Here is a 19,662-nt window from a genome sequence, read left to right as displayed (position 1 = left end):
TACTGACTTTTTTTACTGCCAAGAGAAATGGTCTTAATTGAATGAAACTTGATTCACTGAAAGTTTTCTAATGGAAAATGATAAAGCTGTTGAAGCTTCTTTCAAAATTACCTTGTTGATAGCAAAAGACAAGAAATTTCAAACAACTGGTGAGACACTAATAGAACCTGGTTTATTTACTGCTTGTAGTACAGTACTATATTCAGTGAAGACAGCTGTAAAGTTGCAAAAATTTCTCTGTCAAAAGACACAGTAAACTACAGAATTGACAAAATGGCTCTGAATTTAAAAAATCAAGTAGTGCAAAAACTAAAGAGCTTCCCCATTCTTTTCTTTGCACTGTGGTAAGCAACCGACATTTCAAAACATGCACAGTTATTGTTTTACTGCAGATTTGTTGAAGGAAAACAATTCTTTGAGGAAAAATATTGTTTTCAAAATCTTTTGGAACGACAACTAAAGCTGTTGATATATTTTTACTTTTTTAGCAGCTAATGACCTTTGTTGGGAGAAAGTTATTGGAGTGTGTACTGATGGAGCCCAAGCCAGGATGACAGGATGCCGATCAAGATTTATAGAATTGGCTAAGAAAAAGAACCCTAAAGTAATTGGTTCTTACTGTATCATTCACAGACAAGCTTTAGCTTGTTAGACTCCACCTGAATCACTCAGAATTGCTTTAAATAAACATAGCAGTTTATTTTAATTGCATGTTATTGGGAAGTAACTTAATAGTGTTCAAAGCAATCCAGCGCTTTGAAAACTAGATTCTTTGAGGTGTTGTGTCAAGAATTGAACAGTTCATGAAACGCTTCTTTTTCACACAGAAGTTTATTGGCTGTCCAAAGGTTAATATGCTTGCTAAATTATTTGACTTAAAATTGGAAGTTGACATTTTTTTGATGACCAAGACAAGAAGATCTGTACAGAAAGTTTACAGATAATAAATTTATCTTTTTCTTGACATATTTATCAGACTTTTTTGAAACCCTCAACTTTCTGAACCTAAAGCTACAAGGTCAGAAAAACATTCTGAAGACTTATGATGCAGTTAAGGGTTTCACTGAAAAGATAGCTCTTTGGCAACGCCACCTTCAGAGTTCAGAGCCAAACTTTTCATCCTTTCCAAGATTGAACGACCTCCTCGATGATACAAAAAATCTTCCATTACACCTAATAAAATGAATCGAATGACCTTGTATCAGGGCATTTGGTAGCACTGAAAAATGAAATTGGAGACTATTTTCCAGATGTTAGTTAAGAGAACTGGGAGTTTAAGTTGACAAGAGATCCCTTTAAAATCGAGTGGATGTACTTCCTGATCATATTCAGGAACAGGCAATCAACCTAAAATGTGATTCTCAAGCAAACACAGAATTCACAAGCATGAATGTTGAAGATTTTTGATTAGGCTATTTTCCTGTTTTACAAATTGCTTTGGAAGCTGCAAGTAGTTAGTAGAGTTTCATCCACATATTGCTGTGAATCTGGATTTTCTACATTAACATACATAAAGTCAAGTATCAAGCAAGGCTGGATGTTAAAAATGACCTGTGGTGTGTTTGTCACAGTTATATCCAAATATTCAAAAACTTGTCGAGGACAAACAGTGCCAGCCCTTTCATTAGTGTTGCGAAAGTGACTGATATTACATGCACCTCACTACCTCATCTAGATCGTAGATTTCCTCAAATAAATTTTTATTTAGTTGTATGATTCTATGATTTCAAAAATTAATCAAATTGTAAACTAATAGTAATGTGTTGAAAATAAAGTTATGTGTAGTAATATTAAATGTGCATAAAATTATCTGAAGTTTAATAATCAGCTTCAGCTAACCTGACCTAACCAGCTTCAGTTTCATATTCCGATTGACTACATGTGGTGGTGGTGGGGTGGCATGACCTTACATCACTGTTCAAAGGGGGGCACAGAGCCTGAAAGGTTGAGAACCGCTATCTAAAGGATAGTGAAGATGTCAAATGGTAGTTCATCTTTGCCAGAAACAAGGTCATTATTTAATCGCTGTTATTTAGCATTATTAAAACAATTTGCTTTTGCTTTGACACAGTTTTTTTTCAAGGAATGAGAATATCTAAAAAATACTACGTAATACAATCTATTAATTATAAAAATATAATTTACAGAGGTGTGGCGAAAGAATTAATATTTTCAATGCTTCTGTGACTAAATTTTCATATTCACTTTGATGAACAAGCCAAAACATATCTAAATCTTCAGATGTGAGTTGCAGTTGTGTCATTTCATCAGCAGATATTTCGATGAGTAGGTCATGAATCTGAACTGGTAACTTAGCAGCTGATATAACATTTTCACCAACTGGGTTCGGTACCCATCTCTTCAAAAAATCATTTTTATCTTCCAGGAAGTACTCCGCCAACTGAATTTTAGCTCATGCAAATGCATCCATGCTATACAAACTGTGGTGAATAATAGTATTTTTCTTAATATAATCAGAAGCAAGTGGAAACATCAAAATTTTTCCTTTGAAGGTGAATAATTCAGATACCAAGTTTCTTAATCAAAGCATGAACTGTGTCTGTCATTAATAAAACTTTTTTATCACATCCTTGCAAATTCACATTCAAGTTGTTTAAATACTTAAATACATCAGCCAAGAAAGCCAACAGCAATATATACTCATTATTCTGTAAAAACATTGAGAATGGCATTTATTTTCCTGAAAAAATATTAATTCATCTCGTAACTCCAATAACCAGGTTAACCTGGTTATTAAACCAACTCTTGCAATAACCATCTGACTTTTGTACAGAAAAGAAGAAATTTTCTTTTTTCCCATTTTATTACATAGTTTAGCAAACAGCTAAACCGTGGTTTATATCCATTGTCACAAAAAATTAATACATGTAAAAAATTAAATATAGAGCTGCTATTACACAAAAAAATATAATAAAAATAAACTCAGAAAAGAAATAGATAAAATAAAATAAGTAAAAATATTTAATTGTATGTTTTGAAATTATAGAAAAAAAGTATTAAACAACAATAAAAAATACCATGATAATTACACAAAAATGCAACAGTAGGAAAAACACAAAGATTAATAATAGCTTTTATCTAAAATACAATTACACAGATAAAATAATTTTTAAAAATTGGCATGTTTGATAAAAATAAATATAAAAAAGCATATAAACCAAATAACCACATTGTAAGATATTAATAGAATAATAATAAAAATAGTAAGAGAGGATTTAACAGGATAATACAAAATTAAATGCAATGAATGTAATAATATTTATGTTGGTAAAACCAACAGATCATTTTTTAAAAAAAATTTACAGAGCATTATACAGCATACAAAAACAAAGAGGTATTTCTAAACACAATGCAAACATAGTGTTACTGATTGTAAAAATAATTCAGAGATCTTGGAAGTTTGTAATAATGATAAAAAGTGAATATACTTAGGAAATTGCATTTATGAACATAAACAAAAATATAAATTCATGAACCACCAGCTCACATTCAAAGATGATGATTTAATTAAAAACTTAATAAATTACAATCTAATGGTTAGCAGTAATGACATTAGAACAAGGAAAACATGATGTTTCAAATATTACATCATTCCAGTACTGGACTGCAGAATTTGCATATTTTGTTTGTAATAAATTTCAAAATTTATAAAACAGTTATTTTGATGTAATTATAAAATTAAATATCAACTGAAGATATGGGGGTCCTGCAAAAATCGATTCTTAGGATTAATATGGTAAGTTTAAACTATCTATATATGTGTTTTGATGGTTTAAATTTAATTTAATATTAAATACATATACACATATATATATTTTTTTCTTTTTTTTAGATGATTTGGTTGCAACTCCTTATTATAATGCTAGTATTGGTCAAGATCTTGTTTCTGAAATAAATGAGTCGCTTTGTAATGAAATATTTGAAGAGAATCCTAACTTAAGGGATGCATTACTTCTTCTGAAAATCTGGTTACATCAACGAGAACTAGATGAGGTAATATATACACTTATACACGTGTTATTAAAGGAAGATGATATATGATGATATTAACTAGAATACTATATCTTATCTTATTAGAAAGGTACAATAATTCCGTAGCTTATGAATATTAATGATTCATTACTGCGCACATTTTATACTTTATTTTATATCTTTCATTGTGATGGAGACAAAATAATTCTAGATAACTGAAATTTGATGTAAATCTACTGTCTTTAGCAGTAAAAGATTTCTGTGAAAATATCAGATATAAATGAACTGAACTCATGAGTTAAATAGTGCAATTAACAATATCTATTTGGTAGGTATGTATTTATAGATTACTAACAATATATTTTACTTTCTTACCATTCTTTTATGTATTTTTTCTTAAAAAAAAGATCTGTTATTTTCTTTTATTTGCAACTTTTCATTATTTTATTTTCAACAGAATTTTCTAATTAATGTTTCATCCCCCTAGTTATTCCCTAAACATCAATAAATAGCTCTAAAATATATTTATATGTATATTTATGTTAGTGACACTACAGATCAAAATCATTATTTTCAATATATACCATTTCATCTAAGTATGTCTACAAAAAATAACATGGATCAACATTAAGGACTGGAGGTAACTATATATTAAAGCTGAGAAAAGGCGGTGAGCTCTGATGCTTAGTAGAGCTGTAGATTTTGGCTGTTCTTGGTTTTGAATCAGATGTTGGTTAGAGAACACTGCATCAAATGTTGGATGATTTTGTTGAGCTTTAATATGAACTACATAAATGCAAATCATTTGATTCTGTCTATTAGAAAGGAATTGCTCCCACCACTTTCTACCAGCATACAAAAGCACCTGTGGCAAGACTGATGAATGAATGATGGACAGAATCCATTATTCCAAGAGCAGTGGACAGAATGGATGAATAGGCCACACAGCTGTGGTCCAAGCAGGAACAGACTAAGCTCAGCATACAACAGTGAAACATACATACTCAATCAGTTCCCCATCATGTATTAGTTAAAACTCTCAGCTTGTTCAATATTTTAAAATATTTTAACTTCAACTCCTTTAAATGTGTTGCCCACATTAATCTTGGATCAAACTACATTCCCAAAAATCTAACCCATGTGCATGCTTCAATTGATTCACCATGTAAAAACACTTGAGGGTCAGTATCTTCCTTCAAGCGTGAAAAATAGATGCATTTCATTTTCTCTGGAGAAAAAGTAAATCCAGTTGTTTTACACCATGATTCTAAATGGGTGATTGTATTTTGGAGCAGCCTCTCACTAGCCAGCTAAAGTTCTAGATGTTACGTTGATTGAGAAATCATCAACAAATTAAGAACACATAATGGGTTTTTGCACGCAGTTTGTTATACTGCTCATGGCTACTGCAAATAAGTAGCCATGGAGTAGCCATAAGTAACGCATAGGACACTTCCCTGTGATATTCCATTTTCTAGTGTGTAATGTTTGGATACCATCATTCCAACTTGAACTTGAAAGGACCAATTGCTGAGGAAACCCGTGATAAATACAAGGAGATTTCCTTGTATATCCCATTCATGCAGTTTATTTAGGATTTCTCTCCTCCAAGCTGTGTTGTATACCTTCTGCATATTATAAAATACTGTAAATAGGCATTGGCATTTGAATGACAGATTCCAGGGCAACTACATGATCGATAGCCGATCTACCTTGGCAGAAACCACATTATTTGGAAGCAGTTAGGGTGTTTCTCTCAATGTATCACACTAGGCGATGGTTTACCATGCGTTCCATCAACTTACACAGTGTACTGGTCAAAGATATAGGACGATAACTGGATGGGCATGATTTATCATTATTAGGTTTCAGTAAAGGGATGACCAATGCTTCTGACCAGGAATCTGGAAACAACTGGTCAGAGAATATCTTATTGTAAATAGACAATAGATGTCATAATCTATTATTCAGTAAGTGAGATAACATGCTGAACCTGATACTGTCATTTCCAGGGGAAGTGTTCTTTCCACTACACACTGAGTTGCAGAACACTATACACATACACTACACCAAGATACTACACTAAAACTAAATATACTCTTACACAACTACACAACAACAACAAACTACGTTGTTTCTTCTTAAACTTTATGTGGTGGTGTTGTGACACATTACAAAATGCATCTGTAACCAAGCTGGAAACTTATCATAGCTCAATGGGTGGATGGCTCTATACAGTGAGTCTCAAACAAAGTGTTCTGGGGACTAGGGTGAACCCAGTTGTATGAAGCCTTAGCTCTAGTATGCACGCTTACTCTGCTGGAGTGGTCCAACAAATAATCTAAGTATATTGCCAGCACTCATGAGAACCGTATGGCAGTCCCAATTAAAAATCTTTTGGTGGTTGTTGGTCCACTTGAAAAACAAATCAACAAACCCGAGAGTTATAAGAGACTTCAACTGACTGTCAGTTGAAGCCAAATATTTAGCTAGTAATAAGGAAACAGATTAAAGTTACAAGGGGGTTAAATTTTCTTATACAAGGTTTCTTTTAGTGAGGTGCAATGAGGAAGGTAAATCCTTTACTAATGTTTTTCCCTTCCTAATAAATAAGTGCATCATGTCAGCTGATAGGTCTTCAAAATATATTAAGAAGCTTAGAAGTGAGCTTAGAAGCCTATTGATTGAGGTGTACATTCTGAGGTGTACATTCTCTTAACAATATAGGGAATGATTGAATGATAGTGTGGAGTCCCTAAGATGCTAAGTTTCAGCAAGCGAGTGATCTTTTGCTGTGATTTGGCTAATATTAACTGAAATATCAGAAGAGCTATTGCCGCACTCAGTGACTTCTGTGCAAAAAATTGCGAGGAAGGAGAATGGTATTGTGTCAACATTTCCATTTATTCTAACATTTTCTGCTCTAACTGTTACTGGGAGAATAAGAATTGGCTACCTTTCTTGCCGATTTGCAACCATACATAACTAACCCAAGATGCTGCTTTCAGTATCAGGATTTTTGTCACAACAAAATTGGTTGCACCAAGGAGCAACCAATTGAAGGAGGGCTTGTGCGCAGTGTAGCTATGCAGAACATGATGATAGCACATGCACAAAGGCTGAAAAGTGTATTAATTGTAAGGGTTCACATTTGTTGAAATTTCGATAATGCCCTGTTTATAAGGAGGAACAGACTTTATTAAGAAAAGTATTGAAGAAAAAGTATTATTTCCTTTGGCTTGCCAAATATAAAGAATCCCTCAAATTGAGAAATTTTATAATGCCTGGTGTTAGTTTTGTCCATGCTCTCTCTAGTAATGGGCAATAGAAGGAGTGCACATTGTGCAAAGAACAAACCAAATTGGTCCTTGCTTTGTCAAACGAGGTATTGTAGCATTGAATATTAGTAAGAAGAAGGATAGTTTAGGTGGAAAGACCAACAATGGTGTACCTAAAACCACAAAAGTTGGTACAATACCAAATAAAATTCCCACTGCACAAACGATGCATTTAACTACTGAGATCCCAGTAAAGGGCTTTACAAAATAATTGTCACCTGGTACAGTGACTTCAACTTCCCAGGCTTGCAAATACGCTCTGCCATCTCAAGGTCTTTTCAAGGATATGGAGGCAGATGAACTGCCCAAAGAAGTAATATTTTCAAAATGTTATAAAGTCCAAAAAGAAAAACTGAATAGTATTTAATAAGTAATCGCAGAGAATGTAACAAGAAAAAAATATTTTTTACGGGTACAAATATTATTCAGTGGAATGTTTTCGGTCTTTGTATTTGCCGTGACTATATTGAAATCCTTCTAAAGGAAAAAAATCTTTTAATACTGTGTCTGCAGTAAATTCACCTTCATCCCCCGGATGATGTATTTTTTTGAGGTTATGTCAGTGAAAGATTCGACCATCAAACTGAGGGCAGAGGATGTGAAGGTGTAGCTGTTTTCCTAAAGTAAATCTTATTAGCCATGCATATTCTGCTAGTGACAAACTTCCCTGCAGTCTCAGTGAAGATATTGATGCCATTTAAAATGAATATCTGCAGCTAATATATACCACCAAATTCCGATATCAGGGAGGAGGATGTGTCCAGTCTGTTTTTACAGATTCCTTAACCCTACCTAATATTGCTGATTTCAGTGCCCATCACTATTCATGGGGCTTATCATCATGTTCTTCCTGAGGCACAATAGTTAATTAACTAATAAGTTGATTTAAGTTGAAGCAAAACTTAGATCTCTCCTTATTGAATGGTGGATCATACATACTTGTGTCATCTTCATCAGGTACAATTTCATGAATCGATATGTCCTTGTATTCAGCAACCTACTCCTATGTCTTACCTGGTACGTTTACAAAAACTTCTTTGGAAGTAATCACAGACTAGTTGTTATCTCAGTCAGTAATAGTGATTTTCCTTAGAGTTAGCCACACAAATGGGTGGTTCTTAAAAAGATGATTTGATTGGTTACAGGATTCCTTTGGCCAATACAACAAAAGTGGTAGCGTGATCCTCCAACTTGCCAAGTTTACACACCTGATACTTGAGTGCAAATGAATTTATCTCTTTAACATCAGGAAAGCCCAGGCAACCTTTTGTTCATTGGTGGGATGAAGACTGCAGGAATGCACTAAAGGATCAACTCAGGACTGTGTAATTTCAATTGAAAACAAACTGAATTGATTTTTGCCTTCTGCAATGCAAGGGCTGTTTGCTGTTGAGTGTTTTCGTGTGCTAATCGGAAATCATGGATGAATTATGTCGATATTGCTTCTCAAACAATTCCATCATCAATTGTGTGAAGAAAGTATGTGGGGATCAGAACAGTCACTGAAGCTGATTGGATATGAAAACAATGGCGTCATCGTCACCATGCCAATTGATGTGGTGAACACATTTGGAAACGGGTTTAGCTCTTCTTCACTTACATCATTATACTATCCTGAGTTTTTGCGGTATAAGTTTCAGGTAGAAAATATTCTATTTGTCATTGGAGACTTGTGAAATGAATTAATATTACCTTTCTTTTGATGAGCTAAGTATGCCTTGAATAATTTACGTGACACTTCCCCTGGAAATGATAATAACAGGAGGTTCAGTATGTTTTATCACACCTTCCATATACTGCATTACAACATCTTTTGTGTATCTATAATACAATATTTTCTGATCAAGTTTACAATGATTTTTGGTTAACCCAAGAATTATTGGGTTTCGGTGGATAAAAGAAACCCAATGATTCTGCAGGGTTGCTTTAAAAGAATCCAGAGGTGATTACCATACTGAAACCTGGTAAATATAAATCATGCCCCTCAAGTTATCATCCTATCTCCTTAACCAGTACCCTGTACAAGTTGATGGAACGAATGGTAAAGCATTGTCTAATGCCTTGAGAGAAATGCCCTAATCACTTCTGAACATTGCAGTTTCCTCCAAGGTAGGTCGGTCGTCTGTCGATCTTGCTCTTGAATCTGTCATTCAAAACACCATATTTTGCCAATGTACAAGGTTTGTTCAGAAAATAATCGAACATTTTTAATTACACATCAGCAGAGATATGCAGTTAGCAGCATTGTGTTCTGCTTAACCTCCTCTATAACCACATGTTCTTGGATTGTTGATATCTCATTTAGTTTTCATGTTACTGTTAATTGAATGCAATATGGTTTAAGTGTTGGTAGCAATTTTTATAATGTGAAATTTCAAGAGCAATGATACAACGTAAAATTTTGCATGAAACTGGGGATAACTTTCAGAGAAACATTTAAACTTTTGAAACAAAAGTATGGAGGTGATGCTCTGAGTCGCACACATACGCAATGTTACAAATGGTTTTTTCTATTTGAAAATTGTCATCAGTCAATGGAAGGACCCTTGACTAGAAAGGCCTTTGACTTCAACTGATGACACCCAAGTTCAGAAAATTAATGATCTGGTGCATGCAAATTGCCAATTGACTGTCAGAGAATTTGCAGAAGAGGTTAGCATCTCAATTGGTGGATCATTGTTTAATAACCGAACAACAGAAAGAAGATTAAGTGGTTATTTGTTAGCAACTTCTTGAACAAGCCAGTGACTATGAAACATTCATGCAAAGGTTCATGATGGAAGACAAAAGGTGAATATATGGCTACGACATTGAGAAAAAAGTCCAATCATCACATGGATTGGCAAAGGATCTCCACCCCCAAGAAAGCAATGTCGATCGATTGTCAGAGTTATGGTCTCTGTTTTTTTCAATTTTAATGAAATTGTGCATTTTCAATTCTTGCCTGATTGTGAAACAATGAACTCTGCATTCTATCATGGTGTTTTACAATGGCTATGTGAAAAAATCCACAAAAAGAGACCAGAGTTGTGGCGAGACAACTCATGGTTCCTTCACCACGACAGTCCGTCCACACATTCAACTTTGTTAATTCGTCAGTTTTGTGCCAAAAATCAGATGACTGTCCTCCCTCAGCCTCTCTACTTGCCAGACCTGTCTTCTTGTGATTTTTTCTTATTTCTGAAAATAAAATCAGTGATGAAACGATGCCGTTTTGAGACTATTGATGACATTAAAGCAAATTTGTCACAGACCTTAAAGGCCATTTCAAATGAAGCTATCCAGGACTGCTTCACAAGCTATCCAGGACTGAAACACCGCTGGAAAAATTGTATGACTAGGGGGTGGAGTACTCTGAAGGGGACAAGGACCAACAATCTGTAAAATTAATAATAAAGATTATTAAAGTTCAGTTATTTTCTGAATAGACCTTGTATTTTTCGATATGCATAAGTTGTATTACATAGCTTGGAGGAGAGGAATCCTAAATAAACTGCATGAATGGGGTATACAAGGAAATTGCCTTGAATTTATCAGGGATTTCCCAGTTATCAATCGTTCAAGTTGAAATGACAGTATCAAAAACAGAATACACTACAAAACAGAATATCAAATGGAAATGTCCTAAGTGTTAATTTCTTTGCTGTATCCATAAATACTACAACTAAGTGGGAACACTCGTTATGCTTCTTTATTTGTAGATTATTTGTTAATTTACATAGTATCTAGAACTTTAGCTGCTAGTGAGAGGCTACTCTAAAACACAGTTATTGTTTAGAATCGTGGTGTAAAACAACTGGATTCATGTTTTCTCCAGAAAAAATGAAATGTATATGCTTTTCACACTTGAGGGAACATGTTGACCCCCAACTGTTTTATATGATGAACCGGTTGAACCGTGCACACAGGTAACATTTTTAGGAATATGGTTTGACCAATGACAAACCAATGAAAGTTGTATGTGGGTACACATTTAAAGAAGCTGAATGTTAAATATTTACAAATGACATGCTGAAATTTTTATTTAATACTCATTGGTGAGCTGAAATAATGCAATATGCATTTTAGTATGCACATTGCACTTGTAACAAGCTCTGGTCCATTCCCGCTTAGACTACGACTGTATGGCTTATTCATTCACTTGGTCCACTGCTCTTAGAATGCTGGATATAGTCAATTCATTCATTAATTCATCTGTTACTTCTGCTACAGGTGCATTTCATTCAAGCTCTGTGGTAAGTCTGCTGGTGAATAGTGGTGAGCCATCCCTTTGAAATAGATGAAAAAAAGATCTGCTCTTACATAGCTCATATTAAAGCACAACAAAATCATCCAAGCTTTGATGTGGTGCTCTCTAACCTGCATCTTAATCAATATCAGGAACAACAGCCAAGATCTACTACTTCGCTAGACATCAGAGCTCAGCGCATTTTTATCTCTAGATATACAATTACTTATTCTTACTATTGCTCCATGTTATCACTCATCTTGGTGGTCTTCTTTTGTTAATTACTGCTTTAGTCTTTGTTGATATCATAAGAAAAACACAATTCTGATTGTATTGTTAGAAAAGTTTTATAATATTTTAAATAGCGTGAATTCTTATATAGTTTATATGAACAGCTCTCAAAACTTTAATTCTGTTGGTTGTGTTTGGCAATAGAACATATGTTTGGCCTTCCCATCTTCTTGAAGAAGATGGGAAGGCCAAAAATATGTTTTTGTTGTGGAGCTGTAAGCTGTTAATAAGACCTTAAATTTATTAGCCTAACAGTTTGACAACTAACTGTTCAGATTCCATGAGTGCCTTTCAGGAGATTACTGACATGTACTCCAGACACCCTGTCATCTATGACATTTCTATTTTTTTCTGAAATTACTCAGCATAACACAATTGTTAGCTTGTGCTGGATGCCTAGCCATATTGCACTGTCAGGCAATGAGCGCGCTGATAGTGTGGCAAAAGAGGCTTGTTTTCAGCCTCCTTTTACTAATCATGTTGTTTCTGATGATCTTGTTTTTTTTTCTGAATGGGGTATGGTGTGTGATAAGTAGAAAAGTGAATGGAATACTACCATCAACAATAGACTTTGTCCTGTTAAGAATACTGTATCATGTTGGAGCCCTCATGCAGGAATAACCATCAAGAAGAGGTTATTATTTGCCATTTATGTATAGGGCACACTAGGCTCACTCACAGATATATCATAACTTGGACTGATGCACCTGTTTGTATCCACTGCCAACTGACTGTACACCACATCCTTGGGGATTGTGTCTGGTATGCAGTATTGTTATGTCAAAAGTTTAAACTAGGAACTAACTCTCAAAATATCTTAGGAAATGATGAGACAATGTTATCGAATGTTTTACAATTTGTTAAAGCTGCCAGTTTATATTTGATATTTTGTTATTCAAATATTTGAGTTTTTTGTTGTATGTTTCAGTTGTTTATGCAATTTTGTGTATGGCAGATGATAATTTTATTGTTTTAATTTAGATTATCAATGTAATATTTCATTGTGATTTTATTTTTCTCTTAGCTTACGTTTTAGGCATTTTCTATTTATGCTACATTATATTACTGTTGTTTAGTTTTTAAATTAATTTTTGTTTCTTTTTAACATTTGTATGTTTACTACATGGATCATATCTGGCACTAATATCAACACTTCATTTGTACCCAGGAAAAACAAATATTCTTATTTGAAGAGAGATAAGTGATCTGCTTTTACAGTTTAAAATTACAGTTAAAGGTGTCAAACAGGGACACTATTGGAGACCTTTATTTTTAACTCATTTTAGTACAATTTAAATAAGGGTACCGTTATAATAAGGGTTTTAAGTTTAATTTAGACCTAAAGTTCTTGTTTCCTTTCTTTTTCTTAGGTAATTATTTTTCCTTTTTACTTATAGACCCAAATATTTCATTATCCAAATTTGTTAATAATTTTGTTAAATTGTTTTAGCTCATTGAAGTGGAATTAATGATTGATAGTTTTATTGATTTAGATTTTTTTTAAATAAATGTACATAATGCATTTTCTTTGCAGGATCCTGGAGGTATCACTGGATTTATTTTGTCTATGCTATTAGTGTACTTATTTAGAAATCATAAACTAAATCCACTCATGAGTAGCTACCAAGTGCTAAGAAATACATGGCTCAGTTTATGTAAGTTAATTTCATTTAATCTTTCTTACTTATATAGTACCAGAATTTTCATATTCAGGACTTGTCTGTAGAACTTAAATTGAAAATTTAGGCCATAATAGTTTTTCAACAATAAAACTTAGCCATACATTGAGGAAATTTTTAGTGAAAATTATATCTGTAAAATTTGTGGTGATTGTGTTCTAGAATTTCGTTTAGAAATTTTAACTGCCATTGTAAGGGGAAAACTCTTTTTTTTATTATAGGAGATTGTTGCAAATAAAAAGATTAAACATTACATGTAGCATTAGTTTTCTCCCTATAATAATCAAAATTTGATAAACCAGTGGAAAGTAGTCTAGCTTATCTGTATGCAAAATTTGATAAGCTACTTTACCATATCTGTAGAGATAATTGAGAGCAAACAATTCCATCATTGTTAATGACTGATCTACCACTATGCTGTTAGAATTTTGCAAAAATATAAAGAATTCATTGCTAATGTAAATTTTTGAGGAAAAACACTATTAGTTATCAGTATTGATGAGTATGTATATTAATATAGTACAAACAGTAACAGAATACAATTAATATCAGCTCATCACATGTATTTAATTTTTTTACATACAATAATTTCCTGATGGAAGAGTTGTATGTAAGATCCAGATCTATCTCTGATTAAAAATTCACAAATGTTAATTTAGGAAGTTTTTAAATGTTCATTTTAATGGTAATTAAAAAAGGAATAAAATGTTTAATCTTACTTCCAGTGTTACAAGTAAATTACATCAGGGTAAGGATAATTATTTACTATAGTATTAATATTGTTTCTTTTATTTTTCTACCCATTTATATAGAATGATTTCAGTCTAAAGAAAGATTACATCATTCCAGTACTGGACAGCAAAATTTGCATATGTATTCATAATACTTCAGAATTAATTTCAAAATAAAGAACAATCTAAAATAAAATTAAAATATCAAATCTTTTAAAAGAATTATATTATAATGTAATTATAAAATGCATTACCATCTGAAAATGCAGGATGCCATGATAATAGATTATTGGAAATTAATGTGGTGAGTTGTATATTTACAGTGTTTCGGTGGTTTATATTTTATGTATGTATAATACGAGGCATATTTATAAAGTAAGGACCATTGGCTTATATTTAAATATTAGCAGGTCTGAACACAGTTGCATGCAGTGCCATTTATTGGCTTATTTACGAAGCTGCTGCAGTTGTTTTGATATTATATTTATTTGCCTGCCGGTGAATGCAGATCGCAATGTCCACAACAATTGTTTCTCCCACAGTTGTGAAGTGCGCACTGTGATTCAATTTTTGTGTGCAAAAAGATCTTCAGCTGCTGAAATTCATTGGAAGTTGTGTTTACTGTATGGACCTACAATAATGAGTGAAGGAAAGGTTAGACAATGGTATGCGATGTTACTGGTGATTGATGATTAGTGCTCTAGCTGACGAATTTACACATGTTGGACGCACCTCTATCTACACAATTATCACAAAAAATTTTGGATATCACAATTTGTCTGCAAGGTGGGTACCGAAAAAGCTCATCGACCAACACAAAGAGAAGAATGTGCAGTGGACTAGTTTTTGGACTGCTATTGACAAGATGGAGATGATTTGTTTTCCCACATTATTACAGGCGACAAGACTTGGATATCCTGCACCAATCAAGTATCGAAACAACAGTCAATGCAGTGGTGCCATTCAAGTTCGCCAAAACCAAAAAAGTTTCAGCAGTCTCCATTCTCGAGTCGAAAAATGTTGGCTACCATTTTTTGGGATGTAAAGGGCTCATTTTGGTTGATTTCATGCAATGTGGATCAACAATTACAGCTCAACATATACTGCAAAATGCTCACCAAACTGAGACGTGCGATCCAAAATCAACGACCCAGGAAACTGTTGTCCAGCGTAATCCTCCTTCATGACAACACGTGTCCTAACACTGCTGCCTTAACAAAAAAGAAATTTCAAGATTTTCATTAGGAAATTTTTGACCACCCTCCATGTAGTCCTGACCTTGCACCTAGTGACTACTTGCATTTGAAAAAGTGGCTTGGTAGACAACAGTTTGAAAACAACGAGGAGCTCAAGACTGCCATTGTCAACTGATTCTGTTCCAGCCGGCGAACTTCTATGAAGAGGGATTAAAAAAATTGGTGCAATGTTACAAAAAGTGCTTGGAACTGAATGGCAATTATGTGGAAATGTGAAGTAGATATGTAGTAAACTAAAACTATTAGTAAAAACCTTTTCTCACGAGTTAATATTTTTTAATGATCAAACAGCCCGTACTTATGAATATGCCTCGTACATGGAGGAAGAGTAAAAAATACTTTCATCTAGCATGCAATCATGTAAAAAATGTACCTCAATTAAACCTGTTATAATGGGCCCATTACATCATATGAGATTGTTGTTGAGTATTAGTAAGGCTTCGTTTATCATGTTCTTATATGTTGATGGTTTTTTTTTTGATATTATGTACTGATGCATTTATTAATTGTTATTGATAATACTGATTTTCTGTAAGCATTAATTTTAGCTTATGTGTTTCTTTTTCTTTATGTGTAAAAAATTCATAGTATTGATATTTTATATTTCTAGTATACATTGTATACTTTATTGAAAACTGTTCAGTTTTTTAATTGTTAATCATATTCAGAATTGATTTGTATATTATGAATTATTAAAATGCTATAAATATAATATATATATTTTGCTTATTTTAAAAATAGTTAATTCTTGTTTGCTGTAATAGACTTTTAAAAAGTTTTATTTTAGCATCATCATTTTTTCAAAAGTTTAGTTAAATGATAGTAATTTTTTATTATAGAACCAAATTTTAACCCTTTGACCAAATTGCATCTGACAATCCCATTTTTTTGTGAAGTGATGAAATATAAGGAAAGAATGAGGGAGAAGAAGGTGACAGTGATAGAGGTCCTGTTTCTAATCGTAATCAAAGTAGTTTACTATCTTTTCAGTGTGCTACTGAGCAAGATGGTAAACTATCTAAGATGGCAGCAGTTATGATTTTTATCACATTTCTCATCATTTGTACTGTGTAGGTGATTAGAGGATAATGAGATAGGAAGAAACAAAATTCAAAACCATAAGAGTAATTAAATATACTGTTTAGAAATAATATAAAAGTAACATCTAGGGTTAAGTAATTTTCCCCAATTTTTTTAAAATGAATATTGTTGTATTTATTGTAACTAAGTTGAATAGCATTATCGGCTGATTTGGAAGTCAAGAGTTCCAGCGTTCAAGTCCTAGTAGTCAGTTATTTTTACACGGATTTGAATACTAGATTGTGGATGCTGGTATTCTTAGGTGGTTGGGTTTCAATTAACCATACATCTCAGGAATGGTTGAACTGAGACTGTACAAGACTGCAATTTTGACAATTCTGTTTTTACATGTCATTAATTAATGATGTACTTGAAAACTTATAATATTGAAATCTCTGTACAATAAGCATATTAAGCATTTTCTTGTCAATATCATCTGTATATTTAATTTTTTTTTTAAGTTTAGCGTCTATCTTTTTTTAAAGGTCAAACTGATTGGTTGACAAATGGCTTGTCTCTGGCTCAAGATAGTAAAGGAAATACATTATTAGAAGAATTTAATTCTAATTATGAAGTTGTATTTGTTGATTTAACTGGTCTGGTTAATCTTACTTCAAGTGTTACAAAAGTAAATTACATCAGGGTAAGGATAATTACTTACAATGGTATTATTATTAGTGTTTCTTTTATTTTTCTACATATGTACACACAGTCTGTCCAGTGGAAAATGTGACTGATGCGAACTAAAATACAAGACGTGGTTTATTTTTAATGTTCATTATTTTTTATTCAAATTAGACTCCTCATAAGTCATTACAACACTGGAAACAATTATAAAATTGTTCGAAGCACTTCCGATACTCATTCGTAGAAATCGCTTTCAAAACCGCAGTCAAAGCATTCTGGATATCTTTAAAACACCTTCCTTTCAGCCCCAATTTTAGTTTCAGTAATAACCAAAAGTCGTATGGAGCCAAATTAGGTAAGTATGAGGGTTGATCAAGCACCACGATACCTTTTTTAGACAAAAAATTATGCATAATCTTGTACTTGTGTGCTGGTGCATTGCCGTGCAACAAAGACCATGTCCTTAGCTCCCAGTATTGCTCAAACTAGAATAATCCTGGCCCATAAACAATTCATAATGCAAAAGTAATAGTCGTCATTCACCACTTGACCTTCGGATACAAATTCTTGATGGATAATTCCTTTGGAATCAAAGAAAATGGTGAGCAAAGTCTTGATTCAGTTCTTCTGAACTCGCTTTTTTTTCAGTTTGAGTTCTTCTGGACTCTTCTATTCTGAGCTCTGATGCTTTGTGAATTGCTCATATTGAAAGCACCATGTTTCATCGGCTGTTATGATTCTTGTGATGAAGTCTGGATCCTTATCGGCTGTTCTTTTCATATCTTTGCAGTGCTCTACTCTATAATCTTTTTGATCGACAGTCAGTGTGTGCAGTACAAAGCAAGGACAGACCTTTTGTTTTCCTAAATCTTTTTTTAAAATAAGCTGGACAGTGAATTTTGGAATGCCAGTGAGCTCTTCGATGAGTCTTGCAGACACACAATGATTATTTCAAAGAATTTCAGTCACTGTTTGAATGTTTTCTTCAGTTAAAATTGTTTTCGATGGACTTGGCCATTGATCATCTTCAATGCTCTTTATGCTGTCACAAAATCTTGCAAATCATTTTAAAATGTTCTTACAGCTCATTGGCCGACTACCATAAACAGTCTGAATCATTTCAAAAGTTTCTGTAGCACTTTAACCTAACTTATAACAAAATCTATTGCTAGCAGATTGTTCCATTGTTGTTTTTTCAACTGACACTTGAAATGTTACGTCATTCCAACTAAACAAGAGATTTTTTGTATAATCTTTTTAAGACTCGTATTATTCGTCTGTACTGTTACATTATATTTAAATTCTATTATGTAAACCACCTAGCATAGAATATTAGATAAAGACATATCATCTTACCTTAATTTTTTATGAAAGTACTTTTGTGGGATCTTGTGTCCTTAGTCAGGATTGAAATAATTTTATTATTGAACGATATAAATTTAAAAGTAAAATGCCAAAAATATGAAAACTGAGTATTAATTTGCGCAAGTACTGCTATCTGTTGTAGTTTTTATAAGACCGTCTCCCTCAAATACTGTCTGATGGTTTATCAAATTGAAACTTTGTTTGTATTTATATACGTAATATTTTTTAGTATATTTAATTTTATATTAACTTTATTAATTTCTAAATTTGTGTTAATATCAGAAATAGATTGTTTATTAGATGTTGCCATATTAGATAACCTAATTTATTTTTGTAATTTCCATAATGTTCAAGAAATCCAGTGTTAAAGGAGATATTTGTTTTTCCTATATAAATACCATCACAATCATTACATTTAATTTTATAAACTCCACTCATAGTTTATTTTATTATTATTATTATTATTGTTCAATACTGATAATGGAAATCCCATAGCTAAGGTATTTTATTTAAATACTATTCTAGATTACATCCTTTTGAACTGGTTCCCCCTAAATTAACTGGACTATCAAAAATTCATAAATTGAACATCCCAAAGAAACTTTAATCAATTTTAAATGTGCCCCATGTTGTATTATATCCAACATAATAGATAAAATTCTTAGGAATTTAATGAATTTACCTAATAGTATAATCAGCAATTATGTCAGAAATATATTTACAGAGGTTTGAGAGTAAATTAGTACATAGATTCACTCATAAGTTTTAATATGGACATGGTATGTTGATGATATTCTCATTATATATAGCCCGGTAATAAACAGTGAGTATCAGTGAATATTAAACAAGTTAAACTCTTATAATGAAAATTTAAAATTCACATCTGAAATAGATAATAATAAAATGTTAAATTATTTAAATGTTAATATCGAAATAAACAAGGACAACCAAATTGAAAATTCAGTATATCAAAATCCTACGTAATAATATAACAATTTATAAAAAATCAAATCACCATTGGTCTTATAAAATTAACATTTATACAAATATGATTTATGGAGCAAATGCATACAT

At 32.6% G+C, this 19,662-nt stretch overlaps 1 protein-coding gene across 10 annotated transcripts in view; it reads left to right on the top strand.

Moving 5' to 3' along the window:
- Mat89Ba (nucleolar protein 6 Mat89Ba) overlaps nucleotides 1-19,662 on the top strand; it is a 153,194-nt gene that overhangs the window by 72,580 nt on the left and 60,952 nt on the right. For all 10 annotated transcript variants that reach the window (XM_075364344.1, XM_075364864.1, XM_075364086.1 and 7 more), the window contains 3 exons: nucleotides 3,854-4,014; nucleotides 13,385-13,505; nucleotides 17,082-17,239. In XM_075364344.1, the coding sequence (XP_075220459.1) occupies nucleotides 3,854-4,014; nucleotides 13,385-13,505; nucleotides 17,082-17,239 (440 nt within the window). The remainder of the gene's footprint in view (nucleotides 1-3,853; nucleotides 4,015-13,384; nucleotides 13,506-17,081; nucleotides 17,240-19,662) is intronic.

This window comes from Lycorma delicatula, chromosome 1 (assembly GCF_047948215.1).
Source record: "Lycorma delicatula isolate Av1 chromosome 1, ASM4794821v1, whole genome shotgun sequence".
In the NCBI taxonomy this organism is placed as follows: domain Eukaryota; kingdom Metazoa; phylum Arthropoda; class Insecta; order Hemiptera; family Fulgoridae; genus Lycorma; species Lycorma delicatula.
Note: the sequence above shows the minus strand (reverse complement) of the source record. Positions and strands in the feature narration are given on the sequence as shown.